The 21,716-nt window shown below is 44.6% G+C and overlaps 1 protein-coding gene across 2 annotated transcripts in view; it reads right to left on the bottom strand.

Annotated features, from left to right (window-relative positions):
- Window positions 1-7,713: 7,713 nt before the first annotated feature.
- Window positions 7,714-21,716, bottom strand: part of FOXK1 (forkhead box K1) — a 69,212-nt gene continuing 55,209 nt past the window's right edge. For both annotated transcript variants that reach the window (XM_058157100.1, XM_058157099.1), the window contains 7 exons: window positions 19,166-19,322; window positions 15,973-16,119; window positions 14,975-15,168; window positions 13,962-14,128; window positions 11,880-12,149; window positions 10,782-11,006; window positions 7,714-9,386 (listed from right to left, as the gene is read on the bottom strand). In XM_058157100.1, coding sequence (XP_058013083.1) covers window positions 9,169-9,386; window positions 10,782-11,006; window positions 11,880-12,149; window positions 13,962-14,128; window positions 14,975-15,168; window positions 15,973-16,119; window positions 19,166-19,322 — 1,378 coding nt within the window. In that variant the 3' untranslated portion in view covers window positions 7,714-9,168. The remainder of the gene's footprint in view (window positions 9,387-10,781; window positions 11,007-11,879; window positions 12,150-13,961; window positions 14,129-14,974; window positions 15,169-15,972; window positions 16,120-19,165; window positions 19,323-21,716) is intronic.

A 21,716-nucleotide genomic window follows, 5' to 3' on the forward strand; every position in this document is an offset into this window, starting at 1 on the left:
AAATTGATATAGTTGATGCATTTTTTTACATATATATATATATTTTCTTCAAAATATGTTGTTTTATCTAAGACAATTGTTTGTGTATATGACAAAAAGAAATAAAAAAAAACTTGCCTGCAGAAGTTGTGAAGGCTCCAACAGTGGAAATTTTTAAGAAAATGTTGGATAACCATTTGTCTGAAATGGTGTAGGGTTTCCTGCCTGGGCAGGGGGTTGGACTATAAGACCTCCAAGGTCCCTTCCAACTCCCATGTTATGTTATGTTATGTTATGTTATGTTATGTTATGTTATGTTATGTTATGTTATGTTATGTTATGCTATGTTAATGTTTCCCAGACTGGCAGCCTTGAGAAGTGGACCAGCAATCTGGGTGTTTTGGGAATTCTAGTCCAGATGCATTTAAGGACTGCCGGATAGAGAGACCCTGAGACATCTTTTGTCTATGCCAGGGTTTCTCAACCATAGCCATTTTAAGATAGGTGTGATCAATTAGAATAGAACATAAGGGGCGTGCATAAGAGCACAAAACTGCCTACCGTTCCTGTCCTATTGTTCCCTTTCATTATATCAAATTAATACAGTTGTTGCATACTTTTGCTTATATATATGTTTTTGTTTTATGATGTGTTGTTGTTTCATATCAATGTTTGCGTATACTATTGTGACAAAATAAATAAATAAATAAATAATTCTTTATTGGCCAAGTGTAATTGGACACACAAGGAATTTGTCTCTGGTGCATACGCTCTTCTGTGTACATAAAAGAAAAGATACGTTCATTAAGAATTCTAAGATACAACACTTAATGATAGTCATAAGGTACAAATAAGCAACCAGGAAACAAAAACATGATCAATCACATTTCTAATACAGTCAGACCACCAAGAGGAAAGGTTAATAAAAGTTATAACAGTTAATAAAAAAAACCCATAAAAATACAAATAAAAACACCTTATAAACATCACTGTGGTTTCACTTAGTGGCAGTTTCACTTAAAAGACCAACTTGCCATCTCAGTGGATGAGGATCAAATGGGAAGGAACAAATGCTTTCCTCCACTGAACGGGTAAATAGCTCCTTGCAACTTTCAGATCAAAATTAATCACTGTATGAAAGAGAACACACTATATTTACAGGATTCACTCACTGCTAGACGACCTACCATTATTTTATCCTACCGCATTGAACAAGCCCAGCTTCATGTTTGAAATCTGAAATTTAACAATAATGCGCTATAATTACCTGATATAGGGTTTCCTGCCTGAGCAGGGGATTAGACTAGAAGACCTCCGAGCAGGGATGAAATCCAGCAGGTAGCAGAAATTTTGAGCAGTTTGGAGACCTGGCAAATACCACCTCTGGCTGATCCCAGAGTGGCGTGGGAATGGAGATTTTGCAATATCCTTCCATTGCCATGCCTACCAAGCCACGTCCACAGAACCGGTAGTAAAAAAAATTGGATTTCACCACTGCCTCCGAGGTCCCTTCCAACTCTGTTATTCTATTCTGCACCTAGCTTAAAATAATGAATATTAAAGTTTAACTTCCAACTATTTTGCTTTCTGTAGATGATCCTCATTGCCTCTTCTGCAGGAGTTGCTTACAGTAAATTGCTTTTTTAAAGGCTTGTCAATGGTTTTAGCCTAGCTCTGTTCAGCTATTTTTCTTTCTCATCCAACCAGTCGTTTTAATTAACCTTCTGAATGCAGCGAGCTTCAAACAGGACCGCTTCTTCTGGGGCGACACACAGTTCATTCGGCTGATGGGTGGCTCGTAATCCAAATGACATGCCAGCTCAAAACATTTTATTGCCTCCCTACGCTACATTTAAAATCAGTGTAACCCATGTTCCTGTAAACAGTAGAAAAGCACCTTGTTTTTGGACACGAACTGACCCTTTGGTTTTACATTTGATTTGGTTTTAATCTTTTGTATTTTTTCCTTTTATTTTTTGAAACAATTGTGCTCTCAATTTGAACATCAAGTGGAAAAGTCAGCTAAGGCACAATCTTAGTTCCTGAGCTACCTTGAGGTGGAGTTAGGGTTATTGTAGTCATATTGCATCTAATATCTAACATTAGGTAAAAATAATGCGAGTACTAAGTATAATATTCAGAAAAACATACTCAGTAGTGTTACTCCCTGGTAAAAGTGAACCCAGGATAACAGTCTAAAAAATGTATTTGCCCATTTGTTCAATTTCCTCTCTGGCATCTAACAGTTGAAATTTAGACTGATGTCCACAGATTTATTATTTTTGCTAACTTAACCACTGCAGGGATTAACTTAACAACCGTGGCAAGAAAGGTCGTAAAATAGGGCAAGATTCACTTCACTTAGCAACAGAAATTTTGGGCTCAATGGTGGTCGTAAGTCAAGGACTAACAGTAAATGAACCGCTGAATTCAGTTCAAGGAGAGGCTGTCTCCAAACCAGATGGATTCTATCAGTTCTGCTGCCACTCCCTTTTCCTGAATGTTGAAATCATGGGAACCCTTGACACTGGTTCAATGTTTGTGACCAAGCATGAAAGATCACTGGAAGTATTTTTCCATTGTACAACTGGAATTAAAAAAAAAATGCTGGGAAAATTGATTCTTTAAAAAACAACAACAACTAATACTTCTTACCAAGAGATATATTGGGCTATTTCCCCCCCCCCCATGAATATTTTGGTCCTGCTTCTTTTCAACCCTTCTTCCAGGAATTTATATGGTAGTATAAATGCAAAGCATGTTTTTCCAGAGATGGGGCTGTTTTGGAAGTGACTTGACACCGCATATAATTTACTGCTGGGTTTTTCTCCCCACCACACAGAAATTCCTCCCAGTACAGTACATCAAGAGCCCAGGCAGAAGGATGTCTAAAAAATCTGGTCTGCTTTTTCCTTTTTAAAAAAAAAAACCTATTTCAGAATGATTTGAGACCTTGCTATTTATTCAAAAGAATCTTGTTCTGACAACGTAGTAAATGGAATTGCATAAATATTGCCTGTCTCAGAATATCTGCTACAAATTGACTTGGCGAAGATCAACTTAGTTCTTAGTCGAAGTCGGGTGGCATATAAATTTAATTATTATTCACCAATTTTGCTGAAAATGGGCAGGTTGAAGGATCTGACACTACCCTAAAGGGCTCTCCTTTCCACTAACTGTATCCACTTTTAAATAATTATTTCTTATTCGTTTCCCAAGTTGGCAATTCTGTTCTTATTATGTTTTTAAATTGCTTTTCCCCCTATCAAGCTGATAGCAATGGATCTCTTCCTTGAATTTTATCACATCCACTGTGATACCGAGATCAGGATCTGCTTTATATACACTCCTGTAATTATAATATAATATATAATATAATATAACAGAGTTGGAAGGGACCTTGGAGGCCTTCTAGTCCAACCCCCTGCCCAGGCAGGAAACCCTACACCATCTCAGTCAGATGGTTATCCAATATTTTCTTAAAAATTTCCAGTGTTGGAGCATTCACAACTTCTGCAGGCAAGTTGTTCTACTTATTAATTGTTCTGTCAGGAAAGTTTTCCTTAGTTCTAGATTGCTTCTCTCCTTGATTAGTTTTCACCCATTGCTTCTTGTTCTACCCTCAGGTGCTTTGGAGAATAGCTTGACTCCTTCTTCTTTGTGGCAACCCCTGAGATATTAGTTTTAACCATGGTTAGCCGAACAAATGGCAAAGTATGGGATTCACACAATGTAGTTAGTACAAGCCAGGCATATGGAAATCGGCCTCCTAAAACTGTCTCTGCCCCCTCCCCCCAAGTCTTGGGAACACACCACTGCTTATTCCCGGTTTATCCCTCGCAAGCTTGAAAGAAGGAAATTGTTAACACAGCAGGCGGCAATTACATTAACTGTATTTAATTGAAGTTAATTTTAGTTACATTTCAAGGTCAGTTAAATCAAATTTGGCTTTTGTCTGGTTGTCCACCTACGTCTTGGAACGCAGATAACCCAACAGAAACATTTTTAAAAAGGACAAATATGAAGTGCCATACAAAAATAAGAGCACGCTGGTTTTGTAAACTATGAGGACATTCACGTGCTTGGTTAAAGTCAAGCAAATTATCCCAACGCTTTGTGCAAATATCCCAATTCAGTCAATAATTTAACTACCCAGCTAGTGGAACAATTAATAAAAACTCATAGAATGAAACTAGCTAACACCCATCAAATCCTGCCCATTTTTCCATGCCCGCTAATTCATTTTTACCTGCGTGTAAATCTTTTGTAATTAATGTTATAGGTAGTCCTCGGCTGTCCTACAACAGTTCATTTAGTGACCGTTCAAAGTTACAACAGCACTGAAAAAAAAAAGTGACTTTTGACCGTTTTTCATACTTATGACCATTGCACAAGTGCTCAGGTGATCAAAATTAGACGCTGGGCATGTGACTCACATTTATGACAGTTGCAATGTCCCGGGGTCACGCGATCCCCTTTTGTGACAAGCCAGGGAAGTCAGATTCACTTAACAATTGTATTACTAAACAACTGCACTGGTTCACTTAACAGTGGCAAAGGTCGGTCGTAAAATGGGGCAAAGCTCACTTTAACAACGGTCTCGCTTAACAAGAAATTTGGGACTCCACTGTGGTCGTAAGAAGGACTATCTGTACTCTCCTACAACTTCTATCATGGAGGTTGCAGCAATGCTTAGTTTTTTTCAGCTCAGGAAGCCAAGAAAGGCGAATTAAATTCAACGCAACTTGGCTCTCACTTGCGATAAACTCAAAAGTTTGTTTTGACAACTCGATGCAAATTCAGGTCAGCAAGCCGTCACCTGTCAGTTTTCTGCCTTGACATTATTAAAACGTCGTGTTTTTGATATGGAAATCAAGAGGGGGGAGGAAATGCTTGTACAAGCAGGTTGGGAAGTGCCAGTACTGTTTCTGGGTCAATCCTTTTGCTATACTTTTTAAGATGACAGAAATTCAGCCCGGGTAAATACTCCGTTACACAAACACATTATTCTTTTGAGCATCAGAGCAAGAGACAATTTACATTTTGGTTGAAATTGACTGTGTCATTAATTCAAGAACTCAGACCCAGGGCATTTGGCAATTAAAAATGAAAACTGGGTTATCACCTGCACGGCAGGAGTCTGCAAACATATTAAGCAGTGATAAACGACCTGTAAATGAAAATGTTAAAATGCAGACATGAAGAAAAAAAAAAAAGGGGGGGGGCAGAAAGTTAACCTTTCTGTGATTTATGTGACGGTGAATCAACGAACAAAATATATTCTAAGGTACAAAAGAACCTTGCTGTCGACATTTGGAGAAAAAATATTTACTCTCAGAAAATAGCTCCCTTGTATGCAGAGATTCCAAATATCTGCTTTAAAATGGGTTTTACAAATGTTGTCAGGTCTGGAGTTGATCCTAGTTTCAACTGTTCGAAGAAAAGCCAAAATGACACCAGCACACACGCCTCTTGCCCGGCTTCAAAAGCCAAAGTAAGTAAACAAAGATTATCGAAATAAGATCTTGCGCTGACATGAAATCAGTTCACGAGGGCTTTCGAAAAGAAAAGAACCAGCACAAACTTGACCCTTTCCAGAAGCATCTCCAACCCAGCTGGATCTGCCTATTCAACAAACCCTGGTTAAAGGAAACTAGGATCTCCCAAGATCAGGGAAGAAAGACCAAAACACGATCTTGAGCACAAAAGTCTGTGCGAAACATCTCTAGATTTATCCATCGTTGGTGTTACGATGAAACATCAGTCTTCTCAATTTTGTGATGGCTGGCGTCTGTCCTTAGTACTTTATGGGTGACATGTGCAGAAATGTGGAGTTTTTTTGGGGGGTTGGGGGTTGGAAGGAATTGCATTTTTCGATAGACAGACAGACAATTTTACACTTCACACAACCATTAGTTATCTCCCAGCTCTGTGTAGTAGGGAAACGTCCCCAGTTTGTGGGAAGTTCGGTCAAAGATGGAGCTTTGGGGGCATGGATGGAGGTCTCAAGTTCCCTCTCCCCATCTTATGGCTTGTACTATAAACTGTAGGTGCTCCTCTGCTTTTTCTCACAGCTTCCGGTTACAGCTGGACTCAATTGTTTTGGACTTCCTTTCTCATCGGTGTTTTTTCCCAAAAGGTGTGGTTTCTCATCCAAGAAGCTTCTTTGGTTCTTCTTCTGGACTGAAGAAGCTTCTTGGGTGAGAAGCGAAACATTTTCAAAGAAAACAACAACAACAACAACTCAAGAAAGTCCAGGGGGGTTGCCACAAAGAAGAAGGAGTCAAGCTATTCTCCAAAGCACCCGAGGGCAGGACAAGAAGCAACGGATGGAAACTAAGCAAGGAGAGAAGCAATCTCGAACTAAGGACAAATTTCCTGAAAGGGAGAACAATTGAATCAGTTGAACGGCCGGCCTGGGTGCTCCAACACGGGAGGTTTTTAAGAAGAGATTGGACAACCATTTGTTTGAAATGGTCTAGGCTAGGGTCTCCTGCCTGAGCAGGGGGTTGGATTAGAGAACTGCCAAGGTCTCTTCCTACTCTGTTATTCTATTCTATTTCTTTTGGAAAAAGCACCTTTGGGACAACCATGACCTGGATGATGGAGAATCTCCATAGATGTTTCTCATCATCTCTTCACCAGCAGGAAGTGTTTGCAGGAAGGAAGATCAACCTAAGTCAAGTCAGGGGACACTACCCAGAGACTGAAGCCTTGCCCCACTTTTAATCTGCATTTGGGCCTCTGCAAAGTCCCATTGGCAGCTGGAAAGAAACCAAAGGATCAGAGAGAAATGGCTAATGGTCCACTTGTAAATTAAACCCCATCACACTCTTTGCAACGTGACTTGTTCCTGCATCTTTGCTTGGCGTGACTTACAGCCTGAAATAAGGAAAAAAAAAATCAAGAAAAGTTGCTTGCTCGGAAGAGCTTCTGATTTACCAAAAGTGAACTGGGGTACGGTCCTCCATGATCTCCCACCCATTAAGGAGAATTTTTCTGATAGTGAGAACCACCACCGAGTGGAACAGAAGTCGCCTTCCGAAGTTGTGGGAGCTTCATCACCGGAAGCTTTCAAGAGACTGGACTGCCATCTGACAGAAATGGTGTAAGTAGGACCATTGGGGAGGGTTGGACTAGATGACCTACAAGGTCCCTTCCAACTCTGTTAATCTGTTAATGCTAACCCTTGGAAAAAAATCACACAGGAGGCGCAGAAGCAGTCAGTCTTCTGGAGAAAAGGAATTTTGGGAGCAAACAGCTTCAGGGTTATGATTATTTGCAAAGGGAAAACGCAAAGCAACTTACGGGCGAGTTTTAAGTGCTTCAGGAAAATTGCAAAGACAGCAACCCACAGAAATTAAAACCTTTTTCCATTACTTCTTTTCTTCCATGACGTTCATCAAAAGGCTGCTGAAGTCAGATGAAAGAAGGAAAGCCTGCATTCTTTAAATATTAACAACTCTTTTGATTTAATTTTGTCTTACTGGAATCCTCTGAACTCGTGTTCCGTTTCACCTGTGAAGTGGATTCTGTTCCATTCCACCTTCAATTTTGCATCCGTCCTTATCTGGGGCAGCCCCAAACCTGCCATTAAAGAGATCTCTGCTAGGATTACCAGCTTGCAAAACTTACCAGACGAAAATGGATCTTTCTATCTTGTTCATCGCGCGCGCACACACAAAAAAATCCTACGCTTTGAAGTGAGACAAAGGGATTGTGTGACCTGACACGTTGATGGTTACTGATTTATTACGGTTTTTTTTTTATTCTGCCTTTCCTCCAAGCTCAAGGTGGCATACATAGCTCTCCTCACCCCTCCCCTTTGTCCTCACAACAACCCTGTGAGGTAGGTTTAGGCTGAAACAAAACAACGGCTGGTCCAAGGTTTACCCAGGGAGTTTCATGCTTTTTAAACCTGGTCTCTCTAGGCGAAAGTCCAACGCTCGGACCGTAACATAACAAGAGTGCTCCGGGGAACTGTCCTTAAAGGTTAAAAATGTTAAAAAAAATAATTCTATTCCTTCTCTGTCAAAAATCAACAGGAATGAAATTAAGGAACCCACGTGGTTGTCTTACAAGCCTGCAGGCGTGACAATTCTTGTAAAGATCCACAAATTTCGGACCTTTTTTTTAATCACAATTGGCTGTTTTCATTCAACAGACCATGATTGAAATAACCTTTTATCTCTTTCTCCAAAAAGGCACCTGTGTGGCCAAGTGCTGTATAGGTCAGCCATCCCAGTGAGGTAGGCTGTGACTGCGATTCCCAGACTCCCACCCCCCATCTGTCCAGTAGGCTAAGAATTCTGGGAAGTTTAGGCTTCGAATTCATTGGGAAGCCATCTAACTGGGATAAACTAATTTTACTGTGCTCTGGGATCGAGATTTTGGATAGGGGCGTGACTCCCCATCGTCAGAAGGTGAATTAGTTTGCAGGTAGGCAATAGAAAGGAAACACAAAACTCATATCTGCCGTTTTAGGTGGCAGTTACCGAAGTATGATATTGCTTTGCAAGTAATTTTTTCTTTCTTTTTCTTTTTTTTTTCTGCAAATAATTTTTCATAAGTTGGAGTTCTGAGATACAAAAGGGGTGCGCTTCTCTTCCTCGGAGAGTGGGGGGGGAAAAGAAAATTAATAAACCTGTTTTTGAGGTCAGACGTCCCCATCTTGAAGTTCGTGCCTCTGTCCTGCATTTTTAGTACGCTCGCACATAAACTACCATGCGTAAAAGGAAAAAACAGGGAAGGGATGAAAATTAAGAAAGGCGAGGAGGGATAGAGAAATATCCCAAACAATCAAAATGGTCTGTGTCTCTTTTTTTAAATTTCGAAAGAAAGAAAGAAAGAAAGAAAGAAAAAGAAAGAAAGAAAGAAAGAAAGAAAGAGGATATCTCTGAAGTGAAAAACAGGCGGAAATTCATTCCTTGGGTCCAGAAAGATGGAAATTTTTTGCCCAATTCATTTGGCACCTTGACAATCTTGACAAACGCTGGCCCGTCCTTCCAAATGTTCAAAAGGAGATTAAAAAAAAAAAAACAAGGGAGAAAAAAAAAATCAACAACCACTGAAATGATCCAGGTGTTAATAGCTGCAGAAAGAAAAGATTTCTGCTAGGGGTGGGGGAAAAAAAAAAGAGAGATTTTTCTCCCTTGGCGCCTCGGGTGCCTTTCTGAACTTCTCGTGGCCTCATTCTCCAGCGGATTGTCCCGAAGGGGCTGTGGAGGTGATGACACCCGTTTGCAAAGCCGCAACCACTCTGGGGTCTTCGATTCGGGGTCGTTTGATATCGGGTTCTCTCAAAAGCTCATCGGGATCTTTCACCCCAGCTTCTCTTGTCTGGCTGATGACCACGGGGGTGGAGGAACTAGCTTGAGCTGCCAGTACTTGCAAGGGGTTGGAGAGGGCTGGAGTTGGGGGAAGAAAAACGAGAGAGAGAGAGAGAGAAAGGATTTTAGAAAAGCTCACAGCGTCTATTCGGATGGAAGGTAAAGATTTCCCGTTCAGTCATATCCGACTGATGGTGTTCTGACCTGGGCTTCCCCAGCAGCACGAAGCCCAGTCCTCGTCCCGATAAACCCCTTTTATTATATTTATGGTGAATTCCTCTCCGGCAAAGTCTTTCCTCTCCCACAGTTTTTCAAGATAGTTCACAATTACTGACCTCGATCAGGCTTGGAGAGTGGCCAGGCACGATATCTTTCAGACACCCGCAATATTTGGCAAGAATGCAGGAATGAACTAATTGTCTCCTGCTAACTCCACTCCCCTTTTGCTCCTCTTTTATTCCCTCTGGGAGGGGCCCTTCATCATCCACCTGTGGCCTTACTCCCTAGTCGACCCTTGTTCTTTAGCTGTTCCATTCGTCTGGCAACTCTGCGCATGCGCACACTGGGAACAGGATCCAGCTGTTCATCTGCCTCACTGATGTCTGACTCCGAAGGCAGCTGATAACTCTCAGACGGCCCTGGCCCCCTCTCTGCCTCCGACGCAGAGCCCTCATCAGAGCCTTCCCCAGACTCCAGGACTGGCCCAGGTTCCTCCCCAACCTCCTCACTGTCCGAATCTGCTGCCAGCTCTGCTGGTTGCTGGCGGGCCACAACAGATGGCTACCCTGTCTCTGCGATCATGTGACTGCATTTCAGGCAGCCTGCATTTATATCTGCTTGTGACGTCCCGCAGTCATGTGACCGCGGTGACCCCCCCCCCAAAAAAAAAATTCATTTTATTTTATTTTATGAGGCAGAGCAAGCTTGCTTTGGAGAAAGACTCTAAAGGCACACAAACTAAGGGTGAAATGTAAATTTTGTTACTACCGGTTCATTGGGCGTGGCTTGGTGGAGGTGGCGGTGATAATGTGACTGGGTGGGTGTGGCCAACTATTTTTTTTTACTTTTAATAGCATTTTTTCTACAGCCTCTTCGGCCAAGAGCTTGTAGAAAACATGCTTTTAAGGGGTTCTGATGATCAGGCAACTCAGCTGGGATCGCCAGAGGAAAAAAAGCTTTTAAAGAGCTCTGACGATCCCAGCTGAGCCGCACGATCATCAGAGGCTTTTTTTTTTTACTTTTAAAAGCATTTTTTTCGGCAGAAGGAAAAATGCTTTTAAAAGTAAAAAAAAAACAACTCCTCTGATGATCGCGCGGCTCAGCTGGGCATGGGGGGGGGGGCAGGGAGTTTTGCTACCAGTTCTCCGAACCACCCGCTGCCATCGCTACTGGATCGGGCGATCCGGTCCGAACCGGGAGCATTTCACCCCTGACACAAACCCTGGGAGAATGAAGGAGAAACGTTATGTATACCGTAAGTCCCACTGCTTAAGCTGTTTGTGGGAATGGCATGCTTTCCGTTTTGGGTCACCGTGCGGACAGGTAACTGGTGCTGTCCGAGGGCCATGGGAGTGGCCGGCTGCAGGATGGTGACCGTCTGTCCGGGGATGCCCTGACCCATTTGGCTGGCCACTGTCTGGATGACACGACTGGCAGTCGGTATGGCAGCAAAGGCGATGGTGGGCTTCTCATCCAACCCTACAGTGAGAGAAGAGAGATTTTATTGAGTGATTGATTTGTATCCTGCCTTTATTATTTTGACAAATTTAACTCAAGGCAGCAAACATATCCAACACACCTTCCTTCCTCTATTTTCCCCACAACAACAACAACCCTGTGAGGTTGGTTGGGTTGAGAGAGAAGGTGATTGGCCCAAAGTCAGCCAGTGGGCTTTCATTTACTAAGGTGGGACTAGAACTCACTGTCACCTGGTGATTGGCCCAAAGTCAGCTAGCTGGTTTTCATGACTAAGGTGGGACTAGAACTCACCGTCGCCTGGTGATTGGCCCAAAGTCAGCTAGCTGGTTTTCATGACTAAGGTGGGACTAGAACTCACCGTCGCCTGGTGATTGGCCCAAAGTCAGCTAGCTGGTTTTCATGAGTAAGGCAGGACTAAAATTCACCGTCACCTGATGATTGGCCTAAGGTCACCAAGGGCCTCTGGTGGCTCAGACTGCTAAGACAGTCTGTTATTAACAGCAGCTGCTTGCAATTACTGCAGGTTCAAGTCCCACCAGGCCCAAGGTTGACTCAGCCTTCCATCCTTTATAAGGTAGGTAAAATGGGGACCCAGATTGTTGGGGGCAATAAAAGTTGACTTTGTATATAATATACAAATGGATGATGACTATTGCTTAACACAGTGTAAGCCGCCCTGAGTCTTCGGAGAAGGGTGGGATATAAATGCAAATAAAAAAAAAAGTTGGCTTTCATGACTAAGGTGAGACTAGAACTCACCGTTGCCTGGTGAGTGCCCCAAAGTCACCCAGCTGGCTTTCATAGCTAAGGCAAGACTAGATATTTGCCATTTGGGGGACATTCTGGGGGAGAAGATACTACCCCGAGGCTTACCAGCCAAGTCCAGGACGGCCCCTGCTGCGTCATGGGTGCTCCCTGCTGGGCCCTGGTTGGTCAAGATGTAGCCATTTGCTGAGTTTGCCGAAGTTGTCACAACTCGGACCATTGTAACAGTGGGGGCCTGCTGAACCACGTGAACTGCATGACCCGAAGGCTGCTGAGAGGTCATGATGGAGGCGGGCAGGTAAGCGACTGGTTTGGCCACCAGCGCAGAAGGCCTGGGAGGAACAGCCATGATCACCGGCTGGGCACTTACGGGGGATCCTGAAAAAGAGACCGAGGGGGAGGAAAGGAAGGAGGAAGAAAAAGAGAGGAAGAGGAAAAAGGAAGGGAGGGAGGGAGGAAGGATCAAAGGGATGGAACAAGGAAGGAGAAGAGGAAGAGGGAGGGAGGGAAGAAGAAGAAGAGACTCATCACTGGCTAGAACAGCAGATTCAAATCCAGCATTCCCGAATAGTTACACAAATTTCGAGAACAACACTCCACTAGAAACCAAGGACCAGTTTCTCCAAAGTTGACAATTTTCAACATTGTCCATGTGAAAAAGCCAGGACACTCCCTTGCTCATGATATTCTTTTGGGGTAATTTTCACCTGATATTCCTAATGTTTGTTTGCTATCTTGAACCCACATCCCGGAGACTAACAGGATGGCAGAAACTCTGGATAGAGCCCACCGCTCCACCGGAGGCTGCCAGCTGCCATTTTACGCTTGTTTGTGTGCTTCACTACCATGCGGTGACAATCTGCTATGAACTTTGGGGAAAGTGTATGGGAGGGGAATGCTTGGGGGGGGAAAGCGAAAGTAACTTCTGTGTCTTCCTGAGATGCTGCTTCAAGGTCACCCAGCTGGGAGAAGAAAGCAGCTGCATAATAACCTACTGTTCTGAAAATATATTGTTTGAGCCTGATTGGTCATTTTGTGTGTGTGTGTGTATTCTGTGATATAAGGCAGTCCCTTAACTTTTGGCATGTGATTCTCAGTTCTGGCTGTGCATTATCGCAACACACACGACTTTGAATAAAACTATACTTTACTCAACAAATGGAGGCAAGGATCGTTTCTAAATAGTTAGAGGTTTAAGAAGAGGTGGGCTGCTGGGGGTTCGCAGGGGTTTGGCAGAACCTCTAGCTAAGAATCTGTGCAGTTCGGAGAACCCCCAAATCCCACTCCCGGCTGGCCCCTCTCCCCTCTCAGGAGTCGCCACACTGCATCCCCGTTTTGGATGGAAATAAGTGCAGGGCGGCGCATGGAGGGCAAAAACGGGCCGATGTCGTGTCCCACTCCTCCGCTGACGGCCGGGTCAGGGAAATCTGAATCAGGCGTGCCTCTGCAGCTCTGCCAAAGTCCTAGCAAAGTCCTCAGGGCAGGCAGGAGACCAGAAAGTGACTTCAGCAAGATATGTTTAGACTTTGCCTGACTCAGAGAATGCCAGAAAGCAGGTCCTTTATATAGGCCATGGGGTGTGGCTCCATGACTCAGCACTTATCCAGGCCTGCCCCTCCCTTCCTTCTGACGCCGCCGCCTATCAATTCTTCTGAAGCGAGGGTCACTCCAGTCGGCAGCTGTTGGTAATTGACTTCCCTCAGGCTCACATGCTGTGGGGGAGGGGGAGGGGGTCTAGTTGCTCCGTTTGCCTGGGCATGGAGCCAGGGCTGGGGCCGGGAGGTGTTTCCTCCTGTCTGGGCATGGAGCCAGGGCTGGGGCCGGGAGGCATACTAGGACATTCCTCAGCATTCGGAAGCAGATAAGAAGGCCCCGGCTGCGGTGAGAGCGGGCAAGACACAACAGCCTACTAGAAGTTTGGAAGGCTGGAAACAGGGCTGTTTCCAGTCTCCGGAGGGCCTCCAGAGCCTGGGGAGCCCATTTTCACCTTCCCGGAGGCTCGAGAAAAACCTCCGGAGCCTGGGAAGGGCAAAAAGGGCCCCCCCGGCCCTGCTGTGGTGCAGGAGGCCGTCTAGGCCACGCCCACCATGTCCACACCCACCTAGCAACTGGGCAGCGAACCCCTTGCCAAAATTTTTGAAGCCCACCCCTGGGTTTAAGTGCTGGGAGGTCTGACCGCAGCACCCTTACCAGGAGCACTTTGTGAATATCGATACTCGGGGACAGAAGCAAGCTTGGAACCAAAGTCGTGGTCATGAGGAATCGGAGACCCTTCTCTTGACACACACTCTGGAGTCTGTAGGCCACTCGTGTGGGGAGAAAGCAGGCCGGGATGAGTAGGGGAGGCGGGCGCGCTCCTGGAAGAGAAACAGAGAAAAGTAAGAAACCAAAGCCAGAGCTCTTTACGACTTCAGTGTATTTGTTGCACAGGTAAGTCCTCGACTTACAAGAATTCATTTAGTGATTCTGGGCTCAATTGTGGCCGTTAAGTCGAGGCTTGCCTGTATTCATCCCCATCTCTTTAATTTTTTTTTACTAAGCTAGTCCTCAGCAGCCCATCTTACAATTTACCAACCTCACTTTTTCTCAACTGAGCAAAACTTAGCAAGCTCCCTTTTCCTCCAATATTGGAGAGTTTTGCCCCAAATTTGGCTTCAGACAGAAAACTGGAACTAATTGTTGCTTCTATTGTTCGGTCTAAGTTTCTATTTTTAACTTATTTTTTAACTTTAAATTTTAAAAAAGAAAATAAATGAATTATCCTCTTGGCCAATTTTTCTAAAGTTAGGCAGTGGTGAGCATCAGTTTTGGCTGTTACTGTCAGTTTTGGAAGGCAATTTTCTTTTTGCTTCTTAACTGCCGCATCTTTTAGCTGGGGAAGTTGGGAGGGGGTTGCTGTTGGAGCGGTAGAAAGTTAGTCATAACAACATTCCATATTCAAGGACATCCAGCGTCTGATGGAGACTGCCTGAAGATTGTATCCAATTGAGTGTGAAGAGTTGATTGGACAATGTGATGAACTTGTGGGTGTAGGGCAGGGCTGTGAACTGTCAACTGGGTGTGGAAAACCTGGAAGCTTTCAGTTTTCCCAGCTGTGCCAACATGACATCTCAAATAAATTGGAACTTTGAGGAACCTCAAGCCTCAGAGCCTTATTTTGTTGGGGGTGTTTCTTGGAACCCTGACAGTTACATTGAACTTACCGGGAAGAGAGAGGTCCAAACGGGGTTCGGAAGCAGGACACCCCCCTCTGCCTCCGTTTTCGGAATGCCTGCTCCACTAGCTTGCCTTCCGAGGGAGGGTCTATCCGCCAAAAAGAGCCTTTTCCCGGCTCTTCTTGGGAACGGGGGACTTTAATAAAGTATCGGTTCAAGGACAGGTTGTGCCGAATGGAATTCTGCAGGAGGAAAACGGGTTAGCCAAGATTTAGTTGTGGTGGCGCAGTGGTCAGAGTGCAGTACTGCAGGCTACTTCTGCTGACTGCCGGCTGCCTGCAATTTGGCAGTTCAAATCTCACCAGGCTCAAGGTTGACTCAGCCTTCCATCCTTCCGAGGCGGGTAAAATGAGGACCCAGACTGTTGGGGGCTAAGTGCTATTGCTTTTTCCCCCCTTTTCTTTCTTTCTCTCCCTCCATTTTCTCATTCCTTCCTTCCTTCCTTCATTTCCTTTCCTTCCTTCCTTCCTTCCATCCATCCATCCATCCATCCTTCCTTCCTTCCAATGGTGGCGCAATGATTAGAATATTGCAGGCTGACTCTGCCCACTGCCAGGAGTTCGATCCTGATTGGCTCAAGGTTGACTCAGCCTTCCATCCTTCTGAGGTCGGTTAAAATGAGGACCCAGATTGTTGGGGGCAAGAGGCTGACTCTGTAAACCACTTAGAGAGGGCTGTGGAGCACTACGAGTGCTATTGCTTTTTCCCTTCCCTTTCTTTCTTTCTTTCTTTCTTTCTTTCTTTCTTTCTTTCTTTCTTTCTTTCTTTCTTTCTTTCTTTCTTTCTTTCTTTCTTTTTTTCTTTCTTTCCCTCCCTTTTCTCCTCCCTCCCTCCTTCCTTGCAATGGTGGCGCAATGATTAGAATATTGCAGGCCGACTCTGCCCGTTTTCCATTCCCCACTATCCTGTCAGAGCTGAAGAAGCTTCTTGGATGAGAAGCGAAACGTCTTCAAAAGAAAAACAACAGCAGCAACAAGGAAACTTACCTGCCAACCTTTATCCGCTGTCCTGTAATACGGATAATGCTTCGTAATGTGAGCATAGATGCCACTTAGTGTTAGTTGCTTGTCCTGAGCTGACGAGATAGCTTGAACAATGAGCTGGGCGTAGGAATACGGTGGCTTGGACTCATCCTGTGGACCAGAAAGACACCAAGGGACGTTTTAGCAGCTTCGCAGAACATTAATTATTTAGGGCCGAGCATGTCTAACAAGATTGGAGGCAACTAAACAGTTGTTTTTCAAGGTAAAGGAAGGACTGAGGATTTAGAATTTAGAATAACAAGAGTTGGAAGGGACCTCGGAGGTCTTCTAGTCCAACCCCCTGCTCAGGCAGGAAACCCTAGATCCTAGACAGGTGGCACGCATAGCCATATCAGTGGGCATGTGAGCTCAGCTCCAGCCAGCTGATTTTCGAGCCTTCTGGGCCCACCAGAAGTAGGGAAACAGGCTGTTTCCTGCCTCCGGAGGGCCTGGGTGGTAGTGGGGAAGGCCCGTTTTTCTCTCTCTCACCTGGCTCTAGAGCCTCTCTATGAGTCTCTGGAGGCTGGGGCCAGCAAAAAAAAATCACTTCCTGTCCAACCATAAGTTGGGAAATGGGCAGTTTTTGGGCCTCCGAGGGAGGGTGGGAAAGACCGTTTTCACCCTCCCCAGACTCACAGAGAGGCTCTGGAGCCAGGTGAGAGAGAAAAATGAGCTTCCCAGGCCATCTCGTGCCAGGAGAGGGGGAGGGGGGGGTCACACGCACATGTGCGGGGCGCATAGAATTATGGGTGTGGCCATGCGCACAACCCCCCCCCCCGCCCTCCCTTCCTGGCAGCAATGGCCAAAAGGTTAACCCTACACCACACTTCAGACAAATGGTTGTCCAATCTCTTCTTTAAATAACTTCCAGTGTTGGAGCATTCACAACTTCTGGAGGCAAGTTGTTCCATTGATTAATTTCTCTGTCAGGAAATTTCTCCTGAGTTCTAGGTTGCTTCTCTCCTTGATCAGTTTCCATCCATTGCGTCTTGTCCTGTCCTCAGGTGCTTTGGAGAATAAATAAAATAAAAATAAAAGAGAAGACCCATTTTTCTGGTGAAAGTGTCCGCTTTTTCGAACTGCAAGCCCACTTTAAATTCTTAGCCTCAAACGCACGTCCCAATAGCCAAAGGCCGGTTAAAAAGCCTGCCATTAACCTCCCTTACTGCTGCTGTGTTTTGCAAAGACCTTTTTAAAAAAAAAACCAAAAAAAACCAATTGCAATAATCTGAATGGTCTTTTGGAGTTGCTAGCTAAACCCCGGGAGCACCGTGTCATACCAGACAAAATAGATTATTGATCCACGCGCCGCTACAGACCGCTCGAGCAATCTTGCTTTGAAATTTATTTCTCACGAGTCTGTCAGAGTGAGGCCAGCTTCGGACGTTAAGGGGAAGCGTTTCCGGGCTCAGATCCAACGGGGCTTTGAGGCTTCGCCACGCTGAGCTGGAAACGTGTGCGAAGGGGGCCAGGTTGGAGAAGGCCGATTTAAATGCCATGACAATAACAGGGATATGGAAGTTCAACCTTCTGAACGCCAAACGATTTTGGAGTCAGGCTGGCGCAATTGAGAATGGGTTGGAGAAAGGGAAGAGGGTTGCTTTTCTGCCTGTTCCTGCCACAATTGTGGGTCTCACTCCTTGAAGTTCCTGCTTCTCCCTTTGACCACCATAAAATATGGAGGATAAAGAGGCATTGGGTGATGGGAACTCTGCTCTTGTTGGCGACGGTCAACTTGGTACAGTAATGGCCAAAATTGTGGAAACCTTTTGGGGGGAAAAGTGTATTTTTGAGGTTTGATGGCTAATAACACCCCCCTTTTTTTTTGAGTTTTAAGATAATCCTATACCACTGCTGGAATGGCCTGGGAATAACCCAGACCTTCACCCAATTGAAAATCTATGGAGCCAAGTAAAGAAACTTGTTAGTTAGAAGCAACCCAGCAATAAAACCCAGCAATCCTTCAATCTTGGTTTCACATAAGAACAGCTGCAGAACTAAAAGACTTGGCTCACTCCATGGGAAGACGTTGTAAGGCCGTAATTCATGCTAAAGGTTACCCAAGTATTAACCGACATGGTGAAAATTTTTGTATATCTCGGTTTTTTCTGCGTGTTTCACTTTTCTTCTTTATGCTGTACCTGCTATTCTAATAGCAAATCCTTCATAAAAGTTATTGCATTACATTCTTGATTAAATTATCTTTCCATTGCTATATAATTTTATGGCACTACTCCAATAAAAAAAAAGGGGGGTGCTATTAGCTAGGTTTAGAAAATACACTTTTTCCAAAAGGTTTCCACAATTTTGGCCACTACTGTAGTAGAGGACAAGGTGGGATAGCAGAAGATAGGATAGCTGGTCCTCTCGCCCTCCTTCCCTCATCTTTTCTACAGCTCCTACTTGTTGTGGTCCGCCAGCAGCCTGTAGAGCTGGCAGCGGAGTCAGACAGTGAGGAGGCTGTGGAGGACAATGGGCCAGTCCTGGAGTCAGGGGAAGGCCTGGACGAGGGCTCTGTGTCGGAGGCAGAGATGGGGCCAGGGCCATCTGGGAGTGATGTGCGGACTCTGGAGCCTCCAGAGGCGGACAGCAGAGAGGCAGAGGAACAGGAGGAGCCTGTTACTAGTGCACGCATGTGCAGAGCTGCCAGCAGGCAAGAGCAGCTGAAGCAAAAAGGACGACTTGGGAGTAAGGCCAGGAGATGATTGGCCCCTCCCATAAGGCTTAAAAGAGCAGCAATGACTCTTGGGTTCTTTGTAGGAAAGCAACATTGCTACAATTGTTTCTTGTCTCCTGTTTCTGAACTTCATGGGGTTTTTGCCAAGAAAATCCTTTGGCAGGGTGCCAAAGAAGACAAAGGTTTGTGATAAGGCAGAAGGACTTCATTTTGGACTTAATTTGGACTAAGCTGAGAATGAAGTAATTCTCAGCTGTTCTAATAAAATACGTTTGTTTAGGACTGATTGTGTCTGGTAATAACTACTTGGGTCTAGGTCACAACACTACTGGGGAACAAGAAAAAGAAGAAGACCAGATCCCACCTACCCAAGCTTTCTCCAGGTCACCTCTCTGCTTTGGTTATCTAAATACCCCTTACCCTCCCGACCACTGACCCAGCTTTTGCACAATTGATAGAGGGGAAAAAGGGACTTCCAACCTTTGGGCTGTCTCCACCGGAGGCGTCCGTCTGCTGCTCCAAAGTAGCTTTTGCTGCGTATTCGGCAGCCAGTTGGAGGTCAGAGGTAACGTTGTGGGTAAAGCGATAACCTGAGGAACCAGCACCTCGAGGACTAGCCGGGCAGGAATTAGGGACACTGCAGGGAGGAAAGAGAGAGTTGTTAGGGTTGTTAACTCTGCTAGTCATCATCTTCGTTTAACGGCCCCATAATCCCTTGAGGGGTGGTGTCTGGGCAACTGAATGGAGCTAGCGGAATGTTTACTAGCCGGATGCCCTTCCTGATGCCAATGCGGAAACTCAAATACTTTGGCCACATAATGAGAAGGAAGGACTCCCTGGAGAAGAGCCGAATGCTGGGAACGATTGAGAGTAAAAGAAGAAGGGGACGGCAGAGAATGAGGTGGCTGGATGGAGTCACTGAAGCAGTCGGCATGAGCTTCAATGGACTGGGGGGGATGGTAGAGGACAGGAAGGCCTGGAGGAATGTTGTCCATGGAGTTGCGATGGGTCGGACATGACTTTGCAACTAACAACAACAACATCATCTCACAAACCTGTGACTTTGGGCTGCCAAGCCCAACAGCTAAATACCCCATAACAAGCTAAAAACAGTCAAAAATAAATAAAATAAACGATCAACCCAGCGGCCAAACCCATCAACCATCAACCCGAATGAGAGAAGTAGGACGAGAGCATCTTTTAAGAAATTTCGCCTTTTTAAGAATTTCGCCTAAAAATTGTTGACGGACTTCTTTGCTGAAGGGCTCTCCACAAGACGGTTAACACACCCCTCCGTCCAAAACAAGATTAAAACCGCAAGGTACGTGGACAAAACTGCAGATAAGGAACCTGTGGTTCTCCAGAAGTTTACTCAACTAGATTATTTCTAGCGAGGTCTTCTGTTTTTATACTGAATTACCGTCATGTTAGTTCGTTAGGCTAAACAACAAATTCAACCTGAAAGAGAAACTAAGACCAACCTGCTAAAAGCTTAGACCTTTGTAATGATTTGACCTCAGGTCCACTTCCTTCAAATCTAATATCAGAAGTCTACGAAGAAGCCTTCTCTTCTGGTTTCCTTCCCATTTATGAGAGGATTTCTAAGAATTTCAGCCTGACATGGGCGCATGTTTTATCCTTAACATTAAACAGTTTCCAGTTTGGAAGGTAAATTTCCAGATACCACTGCAAAACTGAAAGGAAATGGTGAAAATACTCCCTTTTCCTTCTGCACAAGGTTCTAGAATGTTCCTTTTCTGGATCGATGGAGTTTGCCCATCCCTAATGGATGGAAATGGATCAGCAGTGGGTTTCAATTTCATTCGCTACTGGTTTGCTTGTGGGCGCACACAACGCTTCTGCACATGCGCAGAGACGTCCGGGTGGGTAGGCGGAGCCGATCCGGGGCGAACCCACCACTGAAATGACTGGAAACTAATCAAGGAGAGAAGCAACCTAGAACTAAGGAGAAATTTCCTGAAAGTGAGAACAATTGATCAGTGGAACAACTTGCCTCCAGAAGTTGTGAATGCTCCAACACTGGAAGTTTTTAAGAAGATGATTGGATAACCATTTGTCTGAAGTGTGGTGTAGGGTTTCCTGCCTGAGCAGGGGGTTGGACTAGAAGACCTCCAAGGTCCCTTCTAACTCCCATTCCATTCTGAGATTTGCTAGTTGTTGTTTTTTTCCCCTGCTGTTTCTTGACCGTTTCTGAAAGCTGCATCTCAGTTCCGTTAAAGTAATTTGCCAGCCTCTGTTCCATCAACAAGGTTGTGCTATTTTGGGGCCACCATAAAAACTACATTTTGCCTTTTACTAGTACACTGGAGGCTTATTTCCAAAAAGTTGGCAGAAGTTAACAGAAGCAACATATGATTTCGCTTGGGGTTGATGTTTAACTCATTGCCGACGGTAAACAGATGACCCTACCTCGCAAAGGTATATTTTGTGTTTTCACAATAAACATTACAACTCAATGGTCCCTTCTGAGAACACACTGGGAAAATCACACCTTTTAAATATGTATTTTTTTAAAAAATAATAATTTTAATAGCTGAACACAAACGACAGCCAACGTCAACAGGGGAAGAACCGGTAATCGTGAGAAAAAGGAAGAATTTTTTGTTGTTGTTGGGGATTAATGTAAATTTTAAAATAAAAAGCATCGGCACCTGTTTCAAATGTACATCTGGTGTTAAAAGCTAAATCGCATTCAGAAGACCATTTGTCGTTCAAACCATCATCCTAGATCAACCGATTTAAGTAATTCACCCTGTTTGAATCAAGTGTTCCCGTTTTTTATCATCCCTGCATTCATAAGCTTTGCTTATTATATCACAATGTCAATTTTCCATGTGAATTTGGATCCAAATGTAACTGCTTACCTATTAAAAGCCAAATATATCTATTAGCTGCCAAAACTGGCCGGGGGTGGGGGGGAACCGCCTCTAAGATTATCTCAGTACAGTATTGCTTGTTTGTATCCTAAACTCTGGTTTGCTTAATCCCAGTTTGTTGAACAAACTACCAC

This window comes from Ahaetulla prasina, chromosome 14 (assembly GCF_028640845.1).
Source record: "Ahaetulla prasina isolate Xishuangbanna chromosome 14, ASM2864084v1, whole genome shotgun sequence".
NCBI classification, from domain to species: Eukaryota; Metazoa; Chordata; class Lepidosauria; order Squamata; family Colubridae; genus Ahaetulla; species Ahaetulla prasina.